This window comes from Capricornis sumatraensis, chromosome 15, assembly GCF_032405125.1.
Source record: "Capricornis sumatraensis isolate serow.1 chromosome 15, serow.2, whole genome shotgun sequence".
Lineage (NCBI taxonomy): Eukaryota > Metazoa > Chordata > Mammalia > Artiodactyla > Bovidae > Capricornis > Capricornis sumatraensis.
The window spans coordinates 79,448,765-79,465,406 of NC_091083.1; the positions used below are offsets into that span (position 1 = coordinate 79,448,765).

The window sequence follows — 16,642 nt, forward strand, 5'->3', positions numbered from 1 at the left end:
CCCTCACCTCTGAAAGAATCTGAGGAATGTCTGCTTGTCCAGCCTGAAGGACAACATCCCCTCTTCTGCCGCCCCTTCCGGCCCCTCGCTCTGTGTCTGGAAGCCTGGCCCCACCCCCACCCCAAGAAGCGAGCCTGGGCCTGGCTCCCTTGGGTGATGGAAGGAGAGGCCCGTGACCCGGTCAGATGCCACACTCCGAGGAAGCTCTGGCTGCGTGTGTGTGTGTGTGTGTCTGTGTGTGTGCCTGTCTCTGTACGTGCATGTCTGTATGGGGGTGTATTTGCATGTTTTGTGTGTCTGCGTTTGCATCTGTGTTTATGTGTGTCTCTGTGTGTGTTTTTGTGTATCTGTGGGTGTGTATATGTGCTTAGATCTTTGTGTATTTGGGTGTCTGTTTCTGTGTATATTTGTGTATCTGTGTGTGTGTGTCTGTATATGGGCCTGTGTGTACATGTCTGTGGATCTGTGTAATTTGTGTGTCACTGTGCCTGTATCTGTGTGTTCTGTGTATCTGTGTTTGTGTGCACGTTGGTGTATTTGTGTACGTGAATGTGTTAGTCGCTCAGTCGTGTCGGACTCTCTGCAAGTCCGTGGACTTTAGCCCACCAGGCTCCTCTGTCCATGGGATTCTCCAGGTAAGAATACTGCAGTGGGTTGCCATCCCCTTTTCCAGGGGATCTTCCCAACCCAGGGATGGAACCTGGTCTCCTGCATTGCAGGCAGATTCTTTACAATCTGAGCCACCAGGGAAGCCCAGTTTGTGTGTACATCTGTGTGTATCTATTTGTATATTTGTGTCTGTATCTGTGTGTGTGTTTGTGTGTGTCTGTGTGCATCTCTGTATGGACGACGCTGGGGAGGGTGGATGGGGCCCTGGTCAGGTGCAGTGGGACCCCATCGCAACGAGCAGCATTTGCCAGAACCCAAAGCCCAGCAGAGAATGTGACGCAGGCTTGACGGGGTGAGAGTCTCTGACAGGGGCCTCGTGAGGAAGAGATCTGGAACTCCGACCTGAGGGCTCTGGCCCCTCCTCCGCCCCCTGACTGTTGTAATTAAACATCCCAGCTGCAGAACTTTCTGGTTTGGAGGTTTGTTTTGAAAATGATTATACCCCAGAGATAAGAGAGCCTTCCAAACACACTCCTAATAAGGTGCGGGGGGCGCTCTGGGTAAGTAATAGCAGGCGGTGCTCATGTTCAAGTTCTATAATTTTCATTTCAAAGGGAAAATAAATGAGCAGGCGATGTCAAACAACCTCATCACGAAACTCCAGGGCTGCTGGTGGGGGGGCCGGCACCCCTTTTAGAGGAGACACTGCAGAAGCCAAGCGAACCTTCTCCCCACCCCACCCCACGGCGCCTCCCGTTGCAGCACCGAGCTGGCCTCACACACCCCACGGCGCCTCCCGTCGCAGCACCAAGCTGGCCTCACACTCCTTCTGCAGAGGCTGGGGGCGGCAGGCTGGCCTCCCAGGCGGGAGGAGTGCGCGGGTGGGGCCCCCAGGCCAGCTTTGCGGAGAGGCGGTGCTGTGTCCTGGGATGTGGTTCTTCCTCACCTGTCCAACCCTCCTTCCCAAAGACCAGGGGGTCGGCGGACATGCTGCCTCACCCCCCAGGAGCCACTCTGGGTGCTGTCAGAAAGGAATCACAGCGAGCGGGGCGAGGAGGGCAATGCATTCTGATTGTAAGGAAACTTAAACACCTGGAATATTCAGGCGGGCTCCAAACTGCCCTGCTCTTGTCGCCCCAATGTCAGAGAGAAGGTTTGCTGAGAAGGTTTGCATCATGGCTGAGCAGGAGGTGGTTTGAGGCAGAGGAATGCAGAAGATTCCAGAAAGATTTTCTAGCCTGCTGGAAGAAGGAGGACTGGAGAGGTGGGCAGAGAGACGGCAGGCAGGAATGGGGGCCGGATGTGAATCTGAGCTCTGCCATTTACCAGCTGTGTGACCTTAGGGAACTTACCTCACCTCCCTGACAGGCAGCCTCCAAGACAGCCCTCAACGGCCCCCAATTCTACCATGAGAAGCCCCCTCCCACTGGTCCGTGTGATGAGTAGAGTACGGTAGAGATGGTGTGTCCTTTTGAGATCAGGTTATAAAAGACTGCGTTGGCCCTAGATCAGAGGCAGCCCTGTGTGTGAGCCCAGGCAAGCCTCAGGTGGTGGCACCCCAGCTGACATCTTGATTATATCCTCTGAAGACCCTGAGCCAGAACCAGACAGGTAGTCCCCAGATTCCTGACTCACAGATACTGTGAGATGCTACACACTGGTGTTCTAAGTGGTTCAATTTCAGGATAACTTGTCATGCAGCAATAGATAACTGATACATCAAGGGTCACTGGGAATATTCAGGGATTCAGTGCAGAAGATCCCCTGGAGAAGGAAATGGCGACCCACTCCAGTATTACTGCCTGGGAAATCCCATGGACAGACAGTCCAGGGGGTCCCAAGAGTCGTACACGACTTAGCAACTAAACCACCAGCACAGGGCTTAGAACAGAGTCTGCCATGGAGTCAATAGCTTATACAGGCTGTAGACATATTAGTAGCCTGATGAAGCTACAGACCCCTTCTCAAAAGAATGCTTAAAAATGTGCAAAATGAAACACACAGGCTTGGAAGGAAACCTATGACACAGGCGTACACACCCGAAAGGCAGTTCTAGCCACAGATCTCGGTGAGAGGATGTGGGTCCCACGTTAACCACTCCTGTCGCATGCTTTGGGTTGTTATTACTGGATCTGTATTCCAGTTCTCCAGAGATCAGCTGTGTGCTCCTGGGTTCTTTAAACCAGGAGGATTAGAGAGAAGAGGCAGCCTTGTCTCCATCATTACATCATTGTGACCGAGCCTGACCCTCTCGCCTTTGTGCTACCCAGTAGCTCTGGAGGGGAGGCAGTGCCCTGACACTTACATGTGCTGAGATGCATTAGGAAAGAGGCTTGAGTACTGGGGGGCTGAGTCCTCAGGACCGTGGGGGGCTGCGTGGCTGATGACCATGAGCACAGGCCTGTGCGGGTACATCTTCTTGGACGTGCGGAAGAAGCTCACGCTGTCGTTGGTGATCAGGTCCGTCAGGTAGTCCTGGGGGCCGGGAAGAGACAGGAGAAGGTGTGAGCAGCTGGGCATCTGTGCTGAACATGCAAAAGTGACCCAAACAGACAATCCTTGCCCTCCTGGAGCTGCTGGTTCAGGGGCAGACATGCAGTGAGTGATGAAGTGAAACAGGGAATGCAGACAGTAAGAAGGCAAGCAGAACAGGGAGTGTCAAATGATAACACCTCACAGCGGAGGAAAAACCCTGAGGAGGGGTTAGGGAGGATGGGAGAGGAACTGCAATTTGTCATTCATTCATGACAGGTATTAAAATAATAACACTACTGAGTGCTTACGGCGTGCCAGGAACTCTTTTGGGTTTACATGTGTTAGCTTGTTAATTCTTACATAGTCCTAGAAAGTAGGTGTGATGATAAGCCCTGTTTTCCAGAACAGGAAAATGAAGGCCCAGAGAAGTTAAGTGAATCGCCCCTTGTCACACAGCTGATAAATGTTGGCAGTCGGGCCTCCTGAGTCTTGGTCCCTAAGTCTGAAGTCTTTTCAAGGCCCTAGGGACTGAAGCGACTTAGCAGCAGCAGCAGTAGCAGGGATCCCATTGTGAAGGGTCTGTCCTGGGGGCAGGAGCAGTCGAACATATAACCAGAGTCAAGATAGTGATGAGGAGTGACAGAAGGAGGAAATAAGACAAGATGTGGCAAAGAGTAATTGGGAGCTGGGGCAAACAGGGAGGGCCTCTCTGAGGAGGTGATACTTGAGCTGAGACCTGAGCGGCAAGAAGGAACTGGGCGTGGGAAGAGCTCCATCATTGGAGTTCACTCTCAGCTGCTTGCTGCAATCCTTAGGGGAGCTTTACTGATGTCTGGGCCTTCTTCTGGTTTAGCTGCTCTGTGGTTCAGCCTGGGCACTGGACTTTAATCTCCCCAGGGGACTCCAATGTGCAGCCAGGAGTGAGAATCACCGATCTGGAGGAAGTGTTTCAGGCAGAGGGGACAGCAAATGCAAGGGCTCTGAGGCAGGAACAAGCGTGGCTTGTGTTCAAGGAATAGAAAGAGGATGAACAGTCGGCAGGGAGAATGCAGGGACAAGCAAATCGTGCCACAAACACAGGCATGCAGTAGCGGCTCCAGAACAGTGAGAGCCACTTAGATAAACAGGCAGGAGGATGGATGAGTGGGAACGTTACGGACAGGAAACGAGGGCTTTAAAAGCTCAGCAAAGAAGTTGAGATTTAAGTTCTTCCTGAACTTGGTAAATCCTTAGCTGCTGGTTTCCTTGGAAGGGAATGAATTCTTAAACATTTACCCTCTGCTTCCTAGGAAGCAGCTCTGTCCAAAATGATAACTTTCAAAAAGAGACATTATTTTACAGGAAAAAAAGGTGAAGAAATGGCTATAGTTTCTACCCTTCTCCCGTTGTACCCTGTACGAAACGCATACATACTCCCTGGGTTCCTACACCTCTAGAGGCACACAGCTCCAGGGACACTCGTGCACTGCGTCTCTGTGCATAGGACGGTCACTGCACCACAGTGACCAGCAGTGGGTGATGACTAATGACCCTGAGCCGCTTTCATACTGGGCAGTGCCGGGCAGACACGAAAAGGGAAGGAGGTCTATAGTGACCGAGGTGGAACATCGTCCCAGATATACTCTTAAGGGAAAGAGCAAACTACAGAGTCGAACTTCAGAAAAGTTTATTTATTTATATTTTTTTGTGGGAGGAGTAGGGCGGAGAGGAGAAACCAAACCCCTACCTTCATATGCTTCTGAGCACTAAGAGAAAAATTCAGAAGGACAGATCCCTAAGTGCTAATTGGGGAGCAAGATAAGGGGAGAGAGGGGAGAAAGTCACTCGTTACTTCATGCATTTTCCCTTGAAACATTTTGGGGAGTAAAAAAGGGTCTTATAAAGGGGTCCATGTAGAACATTACATAAAAATAATTGCCTTCTATATGATATAAATCAACAAGCTGCTGCTATAGCTGCATTTCAAAAATGGGTCTAATACCAGTCCCTTCAGATGGTGACGTCACACAAACTTGACAAGTGAATATTGCATTTAGCCAGGAGCCTGGTACCGGGGGAACCCACAAGGGACCCTGGCTCTTATCATTATCAGACCTTTGTTCCACTGACCTTCATAGCAACTTTGCGAAGTGGACACCATGCCCATTTTACAGATAGGAAAACCAAGGCCACCAAACTAATAAGCAATTCATTCAGAGTTAGAACCCAGGCCTTTGTGTTTTTTGGTCTGGTCCATCTTTTGTCCCCCAACAAACAAAAATATTACTGGGAGGAGTAGATGGTGGTTTACATCAGGTCTTAACAAACCTTTTCTGTAAAAGGCCAGATGATAAATATTTGAGGCTTCATAGGCCAGAAGTCTCAGTTACAATCACTCATCACTGCCATTACAGCTGAAAAGCAGCAACGGCAGAAATGAATGGGCATGTCTAGGCTGCAGTAAAACTTTATCCACGCACACTAAAATCTGAATTTCATGTAATATTCATGGGTCATGAAAATCGCTGTTCTTTTTATTTTTTCCAGCTAAGTAGACATGGAAAAACCATTCTAAGCTCAGGGTTGTAGCAAAACAGTTGGCAGGCTGGGCTTGACCCAAGAACTGTAGTTTTAAGAATGGATTTTGAAGGCTGATGGCCTGGGTTTGAATCCTGAAAGTGAAAATGTTAGTTACTCAGTCGTGTCTGACTCTTTGAGACCCATGGACCACAAGAATCAAATTCTCCAGGCAAGAATACTGGAGTGGGTAGCTATTTCTTTCTTCAGGAGATCTGCCCACCCCAGGGACTGAACTGGGTCTCTGCATCGCAGGCAGATTCTTTATTGTCTAAACCACCAGGGAGCATTCCCCTTCCAGCTGTGTGGCTTGGTTTCTTTGCCTCTCTGGGCCTCAGTTTTCTCATCTAGTAATTAGGGAAATTAACAGCAAATCGCTCACAGGCTCTGGTCAGAAATGCATGGGTTAATTCATATACAATGATTCCAACGGTATCTGGTGTGTGATACCCTCTAAAGGAGGGTTAGCCATTATTCCTCAGGAATCAAGCATTTTCCTTGTGAAAATTGAAACAGTACAAACAAAGCTGAAGTTCCCTTTGATAAGCTCTCATCTCCACTTCCAACCTTGGCCTCTTTAGTCTCCTACTGAGAAAGAAGTATCTTTCCTGATGTGTTCTTACGTATGTTACAGTCGCTTTATGCATCTTTTTACGTGAATCCTATCATACTGTGTACTTCCATTCATCCAAGAAACACAGCAGTGGACAAGACGAACACTCCTGCCTTCATGAGCCTTGTGTTCAGATAGGAGGACAGTTAACAGATGAATCCGTGATATACACAGGTGTGGCACACCCATGGTGATGGGGGGTGGGGTCGGGGTGGGGAGGTGCCCAGTACACAGGGTGGTCTAGGAAGGTGACATTGGACTAGGGACCCGGAAGAGTCCTGCAGCTTGCTTTTCCACCAGTCCTTACATCCTAAGCTTCTCTGATGGCTTTAGACACCAACCCCTCTCAGTCATTTCGTCATTTCCCGCATTAGTGGGCTTTCTTGGTTGATTTCCTTCAATGACACATTTGCAGCCAACAGCTGGGCTAAGCTCCTCTGCATAGGAGGGAGGCTTCTCTGGAACAGAGAGAAAGTGCAAATGGTGGCTGCACTCAAGTTCACGGCAACCACCGTTTCTGCAGAGCCTCCCACCACCTGGACCCTCCGCTCTCCCCACCTGGTCACTCCTGTCTCCCTTCCGCTACCTGTTCTGCATTCTCCTGCCCTCTTTGACCATTCGGCTTGCTTTATACATCATTCTTTTCTCATCAACGCTGCCTCTCTCTTTCCACTCTGCTATGAGGACCCCTTTTGGTGGCATCCGCCCGCCTTCGGGATCAGGGATTAGGGCAGAGTCCTCAGAGGGCCTTCTGAGGGGCACTTGGGAAGGACTGCTGGTTTCTTCCTTCCCTGGGCCTCTGCCAGGGCGCCCAGGGTTAGCCCTGGCCACGATGCTCCGACCTCCCAGAGTCATGGGTCCTCGCTCCCCAGCTCTGCTGTGGCTGGAAACTCCGCGCTCGCTCGTGTTTCCTCCTGGTGCCCCTGCCGCCCACTGCTACCCTTGTGAGCCAAACCCTGGACCTGAGCCAGCTCTGACCCCCGAGGGCCCCCCATCCCTCTCTGTTTCCAGGCCTCTGGTAACTGGGGTCCCAGGAACTCTCCCACCTTTGTCAGGGGGTCGCCTCTCATTCTCAGGCTGAGATGCGTGGATGGCAGGAGACGGGTGAGAAAGCAGCCGCTGCGCATCCCGTCCTCAGCGCCAAGGGGGTGGGGTCCCCTGGATAACTTCATTATCGGGCTGTGCTGAGGCCAGGGCGGACATGGCGAGGAATGTTAACAAGGAGGGAGTGGACTTTTCTGGGTATTTGAAGAATCTGCCTGCACTGAGGCTGGGAGGAGAGAAAAGGTGTGTTCAGCCCTGTGAGACTATGCTTTATTTCCAAAGAGTCCAGCAGACTGGCTAAACACCCCAACCAGGACTTTAGGATGAATTTGCTCTGGGGAGGTCATGGAGGCAGGCCTACTACGTGCAGAGTGAGACACGGGGTCTGGAGAGGCAGTGCCCAGGTGATGCCATGTGTGGTTTCTGCCACTCAGGGCCTGGTCAGGCTTGCACACGTGGGTGGTGATTACCTGTCAAAGCTGGGAGGGGTCCCCAAATGTGCTGGTATCCCCAGAAGGGAAATGGGATAGAGTGTATTTTGGCTGCTGAGATGTCAGGAATATTTGCTAGTCACCGGATGATTCTTTTTTTAATGATAAGTTTGGATGAACCATCAGTATTAGTCTCTCCTCCTTCCTGTCATCATCACCACCATCATCATTATTTAAGCCAGAGATCAGGAAGCTACAGCCCACTGGCTAAGTCAGGCCTCTTGCCTGTTTTTTTAAATAAAGTTTTATTGAAACACAGCCAGGTTTATCTGTTTATGTATCATCTACAGCTGCTTTTGGACTGCAAGGGTGGACTTGAGCAGTTGCAATGGAGACTATAGCTTGTAAAGTCTAAAGTATTTAGTATTTGGCCCTTTGCAGAGGAAGTTTTGTGTCTTGATCTGAACTAATATATTCTGAGCGTTTACTATGTGCAGTGGTCTCCTCTATTACTCTACACGTATTATTAACTCCTGTGAGCTTCAAAAGCCTTTGTGGAAAAAAACTACAATGAAATACCACTATACACTTCTGACTGGAACGGTGTATGAGGGAGCCTTCTGGGGGTTGGCACTGCTCTATAATTTGACCTCGGTGGCAGTTACACAGACGCACACACGTGTGAAAATTTCCTGAACTGTCCACCTAGGATCCATGTACCTTACCTGATCGCAGTTCAACAAACCAGAACTGGCAAAAGTATGGCCTAGGAATGACCTAGGGGTTTCTCTGGTGGCTCAGATGGGAAAGAATCTGCCTGCAATGCAGGAGACACGGGTTTAATCCCTGGGTTGGGAAGATCCCCTGGAGAAGGAAATGGCAACCCACTCCAGTATTCTTGCCAGGAGAATCCCATGGACAGAGGAGCCTGGCGGGCTATAGTCCATGGGGTTGCAAAGAGTCAGACACGACTGAGCGCCTAACACACACACATATGGGGAAGGAGTAGGTTAAGCTATAGCATACGATACAATGGAGGAGCGACACTCACAAGTAAGAACATGGGTGGATTTCAGCAAAGTATTAAGCAAAAGAAGCTGGATACAGAACTAATCTACAGTGCTGGAAGTCTGAGTGATAGAAGTCCTTGTAGGAGGGGTGGCTGATGGAAGGAGTTACACGAGGGGGCCTTCTGGGGCTGGTGGCAACATCGCTGCTTGACCTACGTGAATGCTGGTTACATGCACCCATTCAGTTCGTGAAAAGTCATTAAACTGTATGTTCGGTATGCACGCTTTCTATAACAAATCTCTGCCTTTGCAAAATGTTGTAAAATAAGGCTCTCATATCACCTGGTGCCTGTTAGAATGGCGAGCATCAGAAAGACAAGACGTGACAAGTGTTGGTGGGGATGTGGAGGAAAGGGAAGCTCTGTGGACTGCTGGTGGAATGTACATGGATGCAGCTACTACAGAAGATAGCAAGGAGGTTCCTCAAAAATTAAAAATAGAACTGCTCTATGATCTGGGGATTCCACTTCGGGGTATTTATCCAAAGGAAGTGAAAACCGGATCTTGAAGGGATATCTGCACTCTCCTGTTTATTGCAGTGTTAATCCCAGCAGCCTGGGTATGCAAACAACCCGAGTGTCCTCAATGATGAATGGATAGAGACGATGTGGTGTGTATACACACACACACACACACACACACAGAGGAATATTATTCCATCACGAGAAAGAAGGAAATCCTGGCTATCTGCAACGACATGGAAATTATGCTAAGTGACTGAAGTCAATCAGAGCAAGACAAATATTGTGTGATACCACAAAACATACATGGAGTCTGAAAGAGGTGAACGCATAAAAACAGAAAGTCGAATGGGTTCTCCCAGGGGCTGAGGGATGGGAGAACTGGGGAGATGCTGTTTAAGGGTACACACTTACAGCTAGTGAATGAGGAAGTTCTGGAGATCTCATGCATAGCACAGTGATTACGGGCAACAGTACTGGATTATAATGAATTTGAGCAAAACCTGGGAGATAGTGGAGGACAGAGGAGCCTGGTGTGCTACAGTCCATGGGTCACAAAGAGTCGGACACGAACAACAACTGTACTATAGCAACAATTGTATTATAAACACTAGACTTGCCAAGAGACTAGGTCTTAATTATTCCCCCCCCAAAAGGAAAAGATACTTCTGTAACATGATAAAGCTTTAGCTGACATGACCGCGCACACTGCATTACATGAGTGCACTGAACCAACATGTTGTACATGTTAAATTCACACAGTGTTATATGTCAAATATATTTCAGTTGAAAAAACCCAACACTCTAATATTGCCATTTGCAACCACACAGATGGACCTAGTATTACACTTAGTGAAGTAAGTCAGAAGACAAATATTCATATTATATGATACTATTTTATGTGGAATCTAAAAAATAATACAAATGAATCTATATTAGAAGACAGAAAAAGACCCACAGACATAGAAAAAACTATAGTTATCAAAGGGGAAAGGATTGGGGGGGGAGTATAAATTAGGAGTATGGGATTAATAAACACTCCACATAAAATAGGTAAGCAACAGAAATTCACTGTATGCCACAGGGAATTATAGTCAATACTTTGAAATGACGTATAATGAAAAATAATCTGGAAAACATAATTGTATCACTTTGCTGTATCATTGAAACTAATTGCAATATTGTAAATCAACTACCCCTCTTGTTGTTCAGTCGCTGAGTTGTGTCCAACTCTGTGCAACCCCCGGGACTGTAGCCCACCAGGCTCCTCTGTTCATGGGATTTCCCAGACAAGAACACCGGAGTGGGTTGCCGTTTCCTTCTCCAGGGGATCTTCCCGACCCAGGGATCGAACCTGCATCTCCTGCTTGGCAGGAGCCATCTGGGAAGTCTTAAATCAACTATACTTTGATTTACAAAAAATGAAAAATAAAACAGTACTCTTAGGAACAGAGACTATTATTTGAGAAATGAAGGAACTGAAGCAGAGGGTGTCAGCAAGCTGTCGAAGTCTCACGTTTAAGCGTCACGATCAGAACCCAGGCAGTTGGGCCCCCGTGTCCCGATCCCCAGGGCTGAGCCCCACTGCCGCCCCAGCCAGGAAGGGGGACTCACCTTGGAGTAGTCAAAGCCGTGTTTCTCCTTCACTCCATTCCGACACAGCGTGTAGTTATAAAAGCGGGAGTTTTTGAGGAGGCCGACCCATTCCTTCCAGCCTGGCGGCACGTAGGAGCCGTTGTATTCATTAAGGTACTTCCCGAAGAAAGCTGGAGGGGAGAGGCACCAGGAAGCCACGTGAGGTTGCAGAGAGCAAAAGCCTTCTTTTGCCACCACTCAATAGAAATTTCCAAACCATGCCAGGCCAGGACATGGAGAAAGCAGTGCCCCCTGAACCATGGAGCCCCTCGCCAGCAAGTGCAGTCCGTGACCCCGTTCTCCAATGTTCTCACATGCAGAAAGTAAAATACACAGGATTGCAGAGAAAATCAATTGTTTTGGAAAATCAGTTATCAAAGTATTAGAGTTGGCCATAGAGTAATGGGTCCTTAAAAAAAAGAAATGAAGGCCTTGTAAAAAGGCCTTGTAAAAAGTGATCATTTCAAAGTAGTGATGAGTGAGAACAGTTTTGTAAAAATATTTCTTTATTTGGCTGCACTGGGTCTTAGCTGTAGCACGTGGAATCTTTAGTTGCAGCATGTGAGATCTAGTTCCCCGACCAGGGATTGTACTGTGTGGAGTCTCAGCCACTGCACTACCAGGGAAGTCCTGAGGGAGAATATTTTATTTTGCAATATCTACAGCAACTGCAATGGAATACTGAAATATCAGTGATTTCTACAGATGACAAATTATAGATTCTGCTGACATGCCACAGTTAGAGGCCTACATTCCTAATTGAAGCAAATGTCAAGTGTCAGTTGTAGGTCAGTGAAAACAAGAGTCTAGATTTTTACCACTCAGGTTTATGGATCCCCTTGGATTTTATCTATGACTCAGTGACTAGAAGGGCTAACAATAAAAAAAAAAAAAATTGGACCAAGGCCAGTCGTTGGTGGGGGCATGGAGCATCTGGAGCTCTCACACGCTGCCGGCGGATGTGCAGAGCGATCCCGGCACGGAAAGAAAACTGTTTGCTAGTATCTGTTAAACTTGATCATAGTCATAGCTTCTGCCCCAGCCATTTGAATCCTGGGTGTTCATTCAGCAGAAACACATTCATACGTTCACCCAAAGTCACAGGCTCACAGCAGCACTATTCATGATAGCAAATAACTAGAAACAAAACAGAAATCCATCTGTGCATGAGTGGGGAAACAGGACCACCCTGGTGCTGGTTAAGAATCCACCTGCTAGTGCAGGGGACACGCGCTCTATCCCCAGTCCGGGAAGACCCCACATGCCGTGGGGCAACCAAGCCCTTGTGCTTGACAGCCTGTGCTTAGCAGGAGAAGCCACGCAATGAGAAGCCTGCGCGCGATGCGAGAGTAGCCCCCACTCACAGCAACAACAGAAAGCCCGTAGCAACGAGGACCCTGTGCTGCCATGAACAAACAAACAAATAACTACAATTAAAAAAGAAGAATAGAGAAACACAATGTATGTTTATATACCCGAGTATGTATAGAAACAAGGAAAATACTAGTGCCACGCTTACTAACAGGGATGAGTCACAACAACCAACCAGTGTTAAGAGAAATAAACCAGATATAATCGTATCACTGCATGATCCCCTTTACATCAAGTTCAAAGCCAGGCAAAAGGAGTCTATGGCTCTGGGAAGAAAAGCAGTGGTCATTGCTGGATGTGGGGGAAAGGTGGATGGAAAGGGACTTCTTGGGTGATGATGGTCTTGTTCTGTTGCTGGGACACGGGTGGTTCAGCTGGTGAAACTCCACGGGGCTGGGTGTTTACAGCACGGCATGTCTCTGCATGCCTGCTCCCCACCACCAGCAGGGCTCACTTAAAAAAAATTTACCCTAATTCATCCAGACTGGGACATAGCCCAAACTCTCTGTGGGCAGTGAGGTGACACAAGGTTTTTGAGATATTTTGGATTCTTTGTATCTTTCTCAATAAGCAAGGACAATTGTAAATAATTATGACCTATAAGGCCATTTTTTTTTTTTCAGCAATGGACAAATCTGTGAGAGTTTTTCCAGAGGCAGAGGTGCCAGGCCAGCCCTCTCTTCCGGATGAGAACACCGGGGCTCCGAGACACTCAGAACCACTGCTGAGAGCTCGGGTCGTGGAAGGGATTTATAGAGATCCTGCAAGCTGGGTGCTGAGTGCTGTTCCTGGCAAATAGTGAGTGTCCAGTGGGTGTCAGTTCAGAGCCTAAGATGAGAAGAGACAGATGGAGATGAGCGCTGAAGAACTGATGCTTTCGACCTGTGGTGCTAGAGGAGACTCTTGAGAGTCCCTTGGACAGTAAGGAGATCCAACCAGTCAATCCTAAAGGAAATCAACCCTGAATATTCAGGGGAAGGACTGATGCTGAAGCTTCAATACTTTGGCCACTTGATGTGAAGAACCGACCACTGGAAAAGACCCTGATGCTGGGAAAGACAGGGCAGGAGAAGAAGGGGGGCAGCAGTGGATGAGATGGTTGGATGGCATCACTGACTCAATGGACATGAGTTTGAGCAAGCTCCAGGAGATGGTGAAGGACAGGGAGACCTGGTGTGCTGCAGTCCGTGGGGTCACAGAGACTCAGACACGACTTGCTGACTGAACAACAGGAGGGAGAAGTGGGCAGGGGCTGGGCTACAATGCCAGCAGAGGTAAGATGTGGCCGTCCACTTAGAACTTCTAGAGAGCATGGAGGCCCGCTTGAGTCTTGTTGGCTCAGAGGAGAGGGGCTGGGCCAGGAGAAGCTGCCATGCAGCAGAGCCCTCTCTGGGGTTTCCCTGGAGGCCTGGCAGGTGGCTGGCACTGCCCAGAGGTAGGAAGATTCCTGCTCATCCACAAACACCAGATCCCCACATCCCCCCGGGGCACAAGGCAAAGGGAAGTGTTTCCATTAGATCCCCACCCCTGCACATAGAACCAGGAAGGGAGTGCTCCTGAGGAAGGAGTGACGAACTGCCTCCTAGAAAGATGCTGGCGTGAGGAAGCGGTGGAAACACGAAGGGAGGACCCCCAGTGATCCGGGGGTAAGGTGGAGCCTCCCTTCACATGGGAAGATGGTGCAGAAATGACCGGAAAGAAGCCCCGGGCTGCTGGGGGCTGGAAAACCGGCTGCCCCAGCTGAGTCCTGAGTAACACCCAGTCTTTACAGAGGGAAAGGTAAGCAGGTGATGGGTGCCCAATTTTAACAGTGACTGCACGTCCCGGCTGGGTGTTGGGGCATCAAAGACTGAACTGCCAGCTGGAGGTAAGAGGCAGCTGGAAAGTATCAGGTGAGCTGAAGGCTGGAGCCTCTTTTTCCAGAACGTCCCCTTCTAGAGGCTCGCTGCATCCACCCTGTAAAGCAGTGACCGAGCTGGGGCAGCTTTGCCCCTTAGACACGGCAGGGTCTGCAGGCATCTCAAGCTTATCACAACCTGGGGAGGCGGGCGCAGGTGGCTTCCAGTGGCTGGAGGCCAGGGAGGCTGCTAAGCATTTGACAGAGCTCAGGACGGCCCCTCCCACAGAGAATCACCTGGCACCCAGTGTCAATAGCTTGGAGTTGAAAGAAAACCCTGATTTAAAATAACTCCACCCAACTCTCAGCCTCTCCTTCCCTCCAGTAAAAGAACCAATTTGTGAGAGCTGAGAAAGTACCTGGAGACCAGGTACAGCCCAGAAAACAAGATCTGCAGAGTCTCAATGACCTTACTCCCCACTTCTGATTTTATTTCCATAATTGGGGAGCTCTACTCTGCTAACATGGCCGGCCTCTCTCCATGCTTTCCTGTTCCTCCTCCTCCAGGAAGACTGCCCCTAGGGGCAGCAAACCTTCCTGTAAAAGTCCAGAGAATAAATATTTTAGGCTTCCTGGGCCAGATAGTCCCTATTGCAGCTATTCAACCCTGCTATTGCACGAAACAGTCATAGGCAATTGAGTGTGGCTCTGTTTCAATAAAACTTTATTTACAAAGGCAGAAAGAGAACTGGATCTGGCTCATGGACTGCAGTTTGCTGACCCTAAGCACATATGTCTGGTGGGTTTGAAGGGGCAATCTGGATATGCAAAACCCAATCCTTCCTTTGCCTTCTGTAAGCAGTGAGTTACCTTCAGGCAATGCTAGCTCAGGGGGCTTGGCTCAGTGAGAAGTCTGTCTGACTCTGGAGTTTAGCATCAGGAAGCCCAGCTGCCCTCAGAGGGAAGCCAGGTCCTCAAACCTGGCCTTTATCAGATTCCTCCAAGTGCTATTTTAACATCCATCTGCTGACTCCTTAATTTTATTCCTCATTTGGTTCAAAATTTCAACAAGGAAGAAGGGGACTTTAATAAGACCAACACTTTGTCATGACAAACAATATTGGTGGTGATGTAAGTGTTTTCTTTTGAAACAAAGTGAAGTAAAAAGAGTAAAACAATTGAGAGAAAATATTAAGTGAATGATAGAATCAGTGTCCTGGCATGTAAAAATCAATATATTCATTTAACAACTATTTATTAAACACCTAAGGAGCTGGAGCTGTCCGCACCACTGGAAACATGGCAGCAAAGAAGAGCCACAGGCCCCCTGGCCTCGCGGAGCTCACCTTCTGTGCGTCTGTGGGGTGACCGTGACAAGTGCAGAGAGTGATGTTGGTGACAACAGTGATGAGGAAAATAAAGGATGATGACGCAACAGAATGGCCAGAGACGGACCATGGGAGGTGCCCCTGGGCAGGGTATTCAGGGGAGGGCTCTTGGAGGAACGATGAGAATGAGAGAGAAGACGGGAATACAAGGAAAACGCTCCAGGCCGAGAGGACAGCAAGCGCAAAGGTCCTAAGGCAGCAACAAGCTCGGGAGCACGCATCCTCCGAGATATCAGACGCCAGATCTCGCACTTTGTGTGCATTTTTCTGGAAACAGTCCACAGCTTTTGACATATTTTGAAAGGAACCCAGGACAAGTCATTTAAGAAGCACTGAACTTCACTCTCTTGGTTTGCAGAAGAGTGAATGAAAGTCCAGAAAAGGAGGTTCAGTGACTCCCCGCTGGGGGACCTAGGGTGCCTCCCAGATCTCCCCAGTCCCCGGCTCATGATCCTACTGGTTTGTCCCCGAAGACCTGGGCCAAGGTCTTTCTGATGAATGTGCAACTTGGAATGCTAAAGAGCCTAAATTCTTGGCCCAGCTGGTGGGATAAATATTTCCTGGGTGGTGGCAGGAGGGATGACTTGGGAAGCCCACTCCTGCCTATTATGGTCCAATGCTATGGGTGTCAACACGTCCAGGGCTGTTTCCTCTGTTAGAGTCTCCTCTTTCCCATCTCTCTCTAACCTCCAACCTTTAAAAACTCCAGACTTTATTATTCAGCCTCCACAAGGCCCTAGAAAACACGGCTTCAGTCAAAGGCTTTTAGTGCCAAATTAGATTTTGTTCTCATTGGATTAGATTTCCCCAAGGCAGTGTTTTAAATGGCTATTCCAGCACCAGTTGAGGTGGGAGAAGCGAATTAGTGTGGGCCCTGGGGCTCTGAGGCTGGGAGATACGGGCTGGAGAATGAGCTAGAATTAACATCAAGATTAAAAATGCAGACCGAGTCACGGTTGGAGTCTGAAGTCGCTGAGCCTTCCCTGCTAGGATCGTGTAAAAGGAAGACCAAACTGGGAGCTGGTGAAGGGGTGGAACAACTTGGCAAGCAGATTACGAGGATTAAACGCCAGGCCGGGAAAGATCACTGACCATGTGCCGGCTGAGGGCTGCCCCTAGGACGTAGGGCTGGCATCAATAGAAAGGACAGCA

General features: G+C 49.0%; 1 protein-coding gene across 3 annotated transcripts in view; it reads right to left on the minus strand.

The window, feature by feature from the left end:
* Positions 1-16,642, minus strand: part of SULF2 (sulfatase 2) — a 97,016-nt gene that overhangs the window by 29,970 nt on the left and 50,404 nt on the right. For all 3 annotated transcript variants that reach the window (XM_068986895.1, XM_068986896.1, XM_068986894.1), the window contains exons 3-4: positions 10,874-11,025; positions 2,915-3,084 (exon numbers count right to left, since the gene is read on the minus strand). In XM_068986895.1, coding sequence (XP_068842996.1) covers positions 2,915-3,084; positions 10,874-11,025 — 322 coding nt within the window. The remainder of the gene's footprint in view (positions 1-2,914; positions 3,085-10,873; positions 11,026-16,642) is intronic.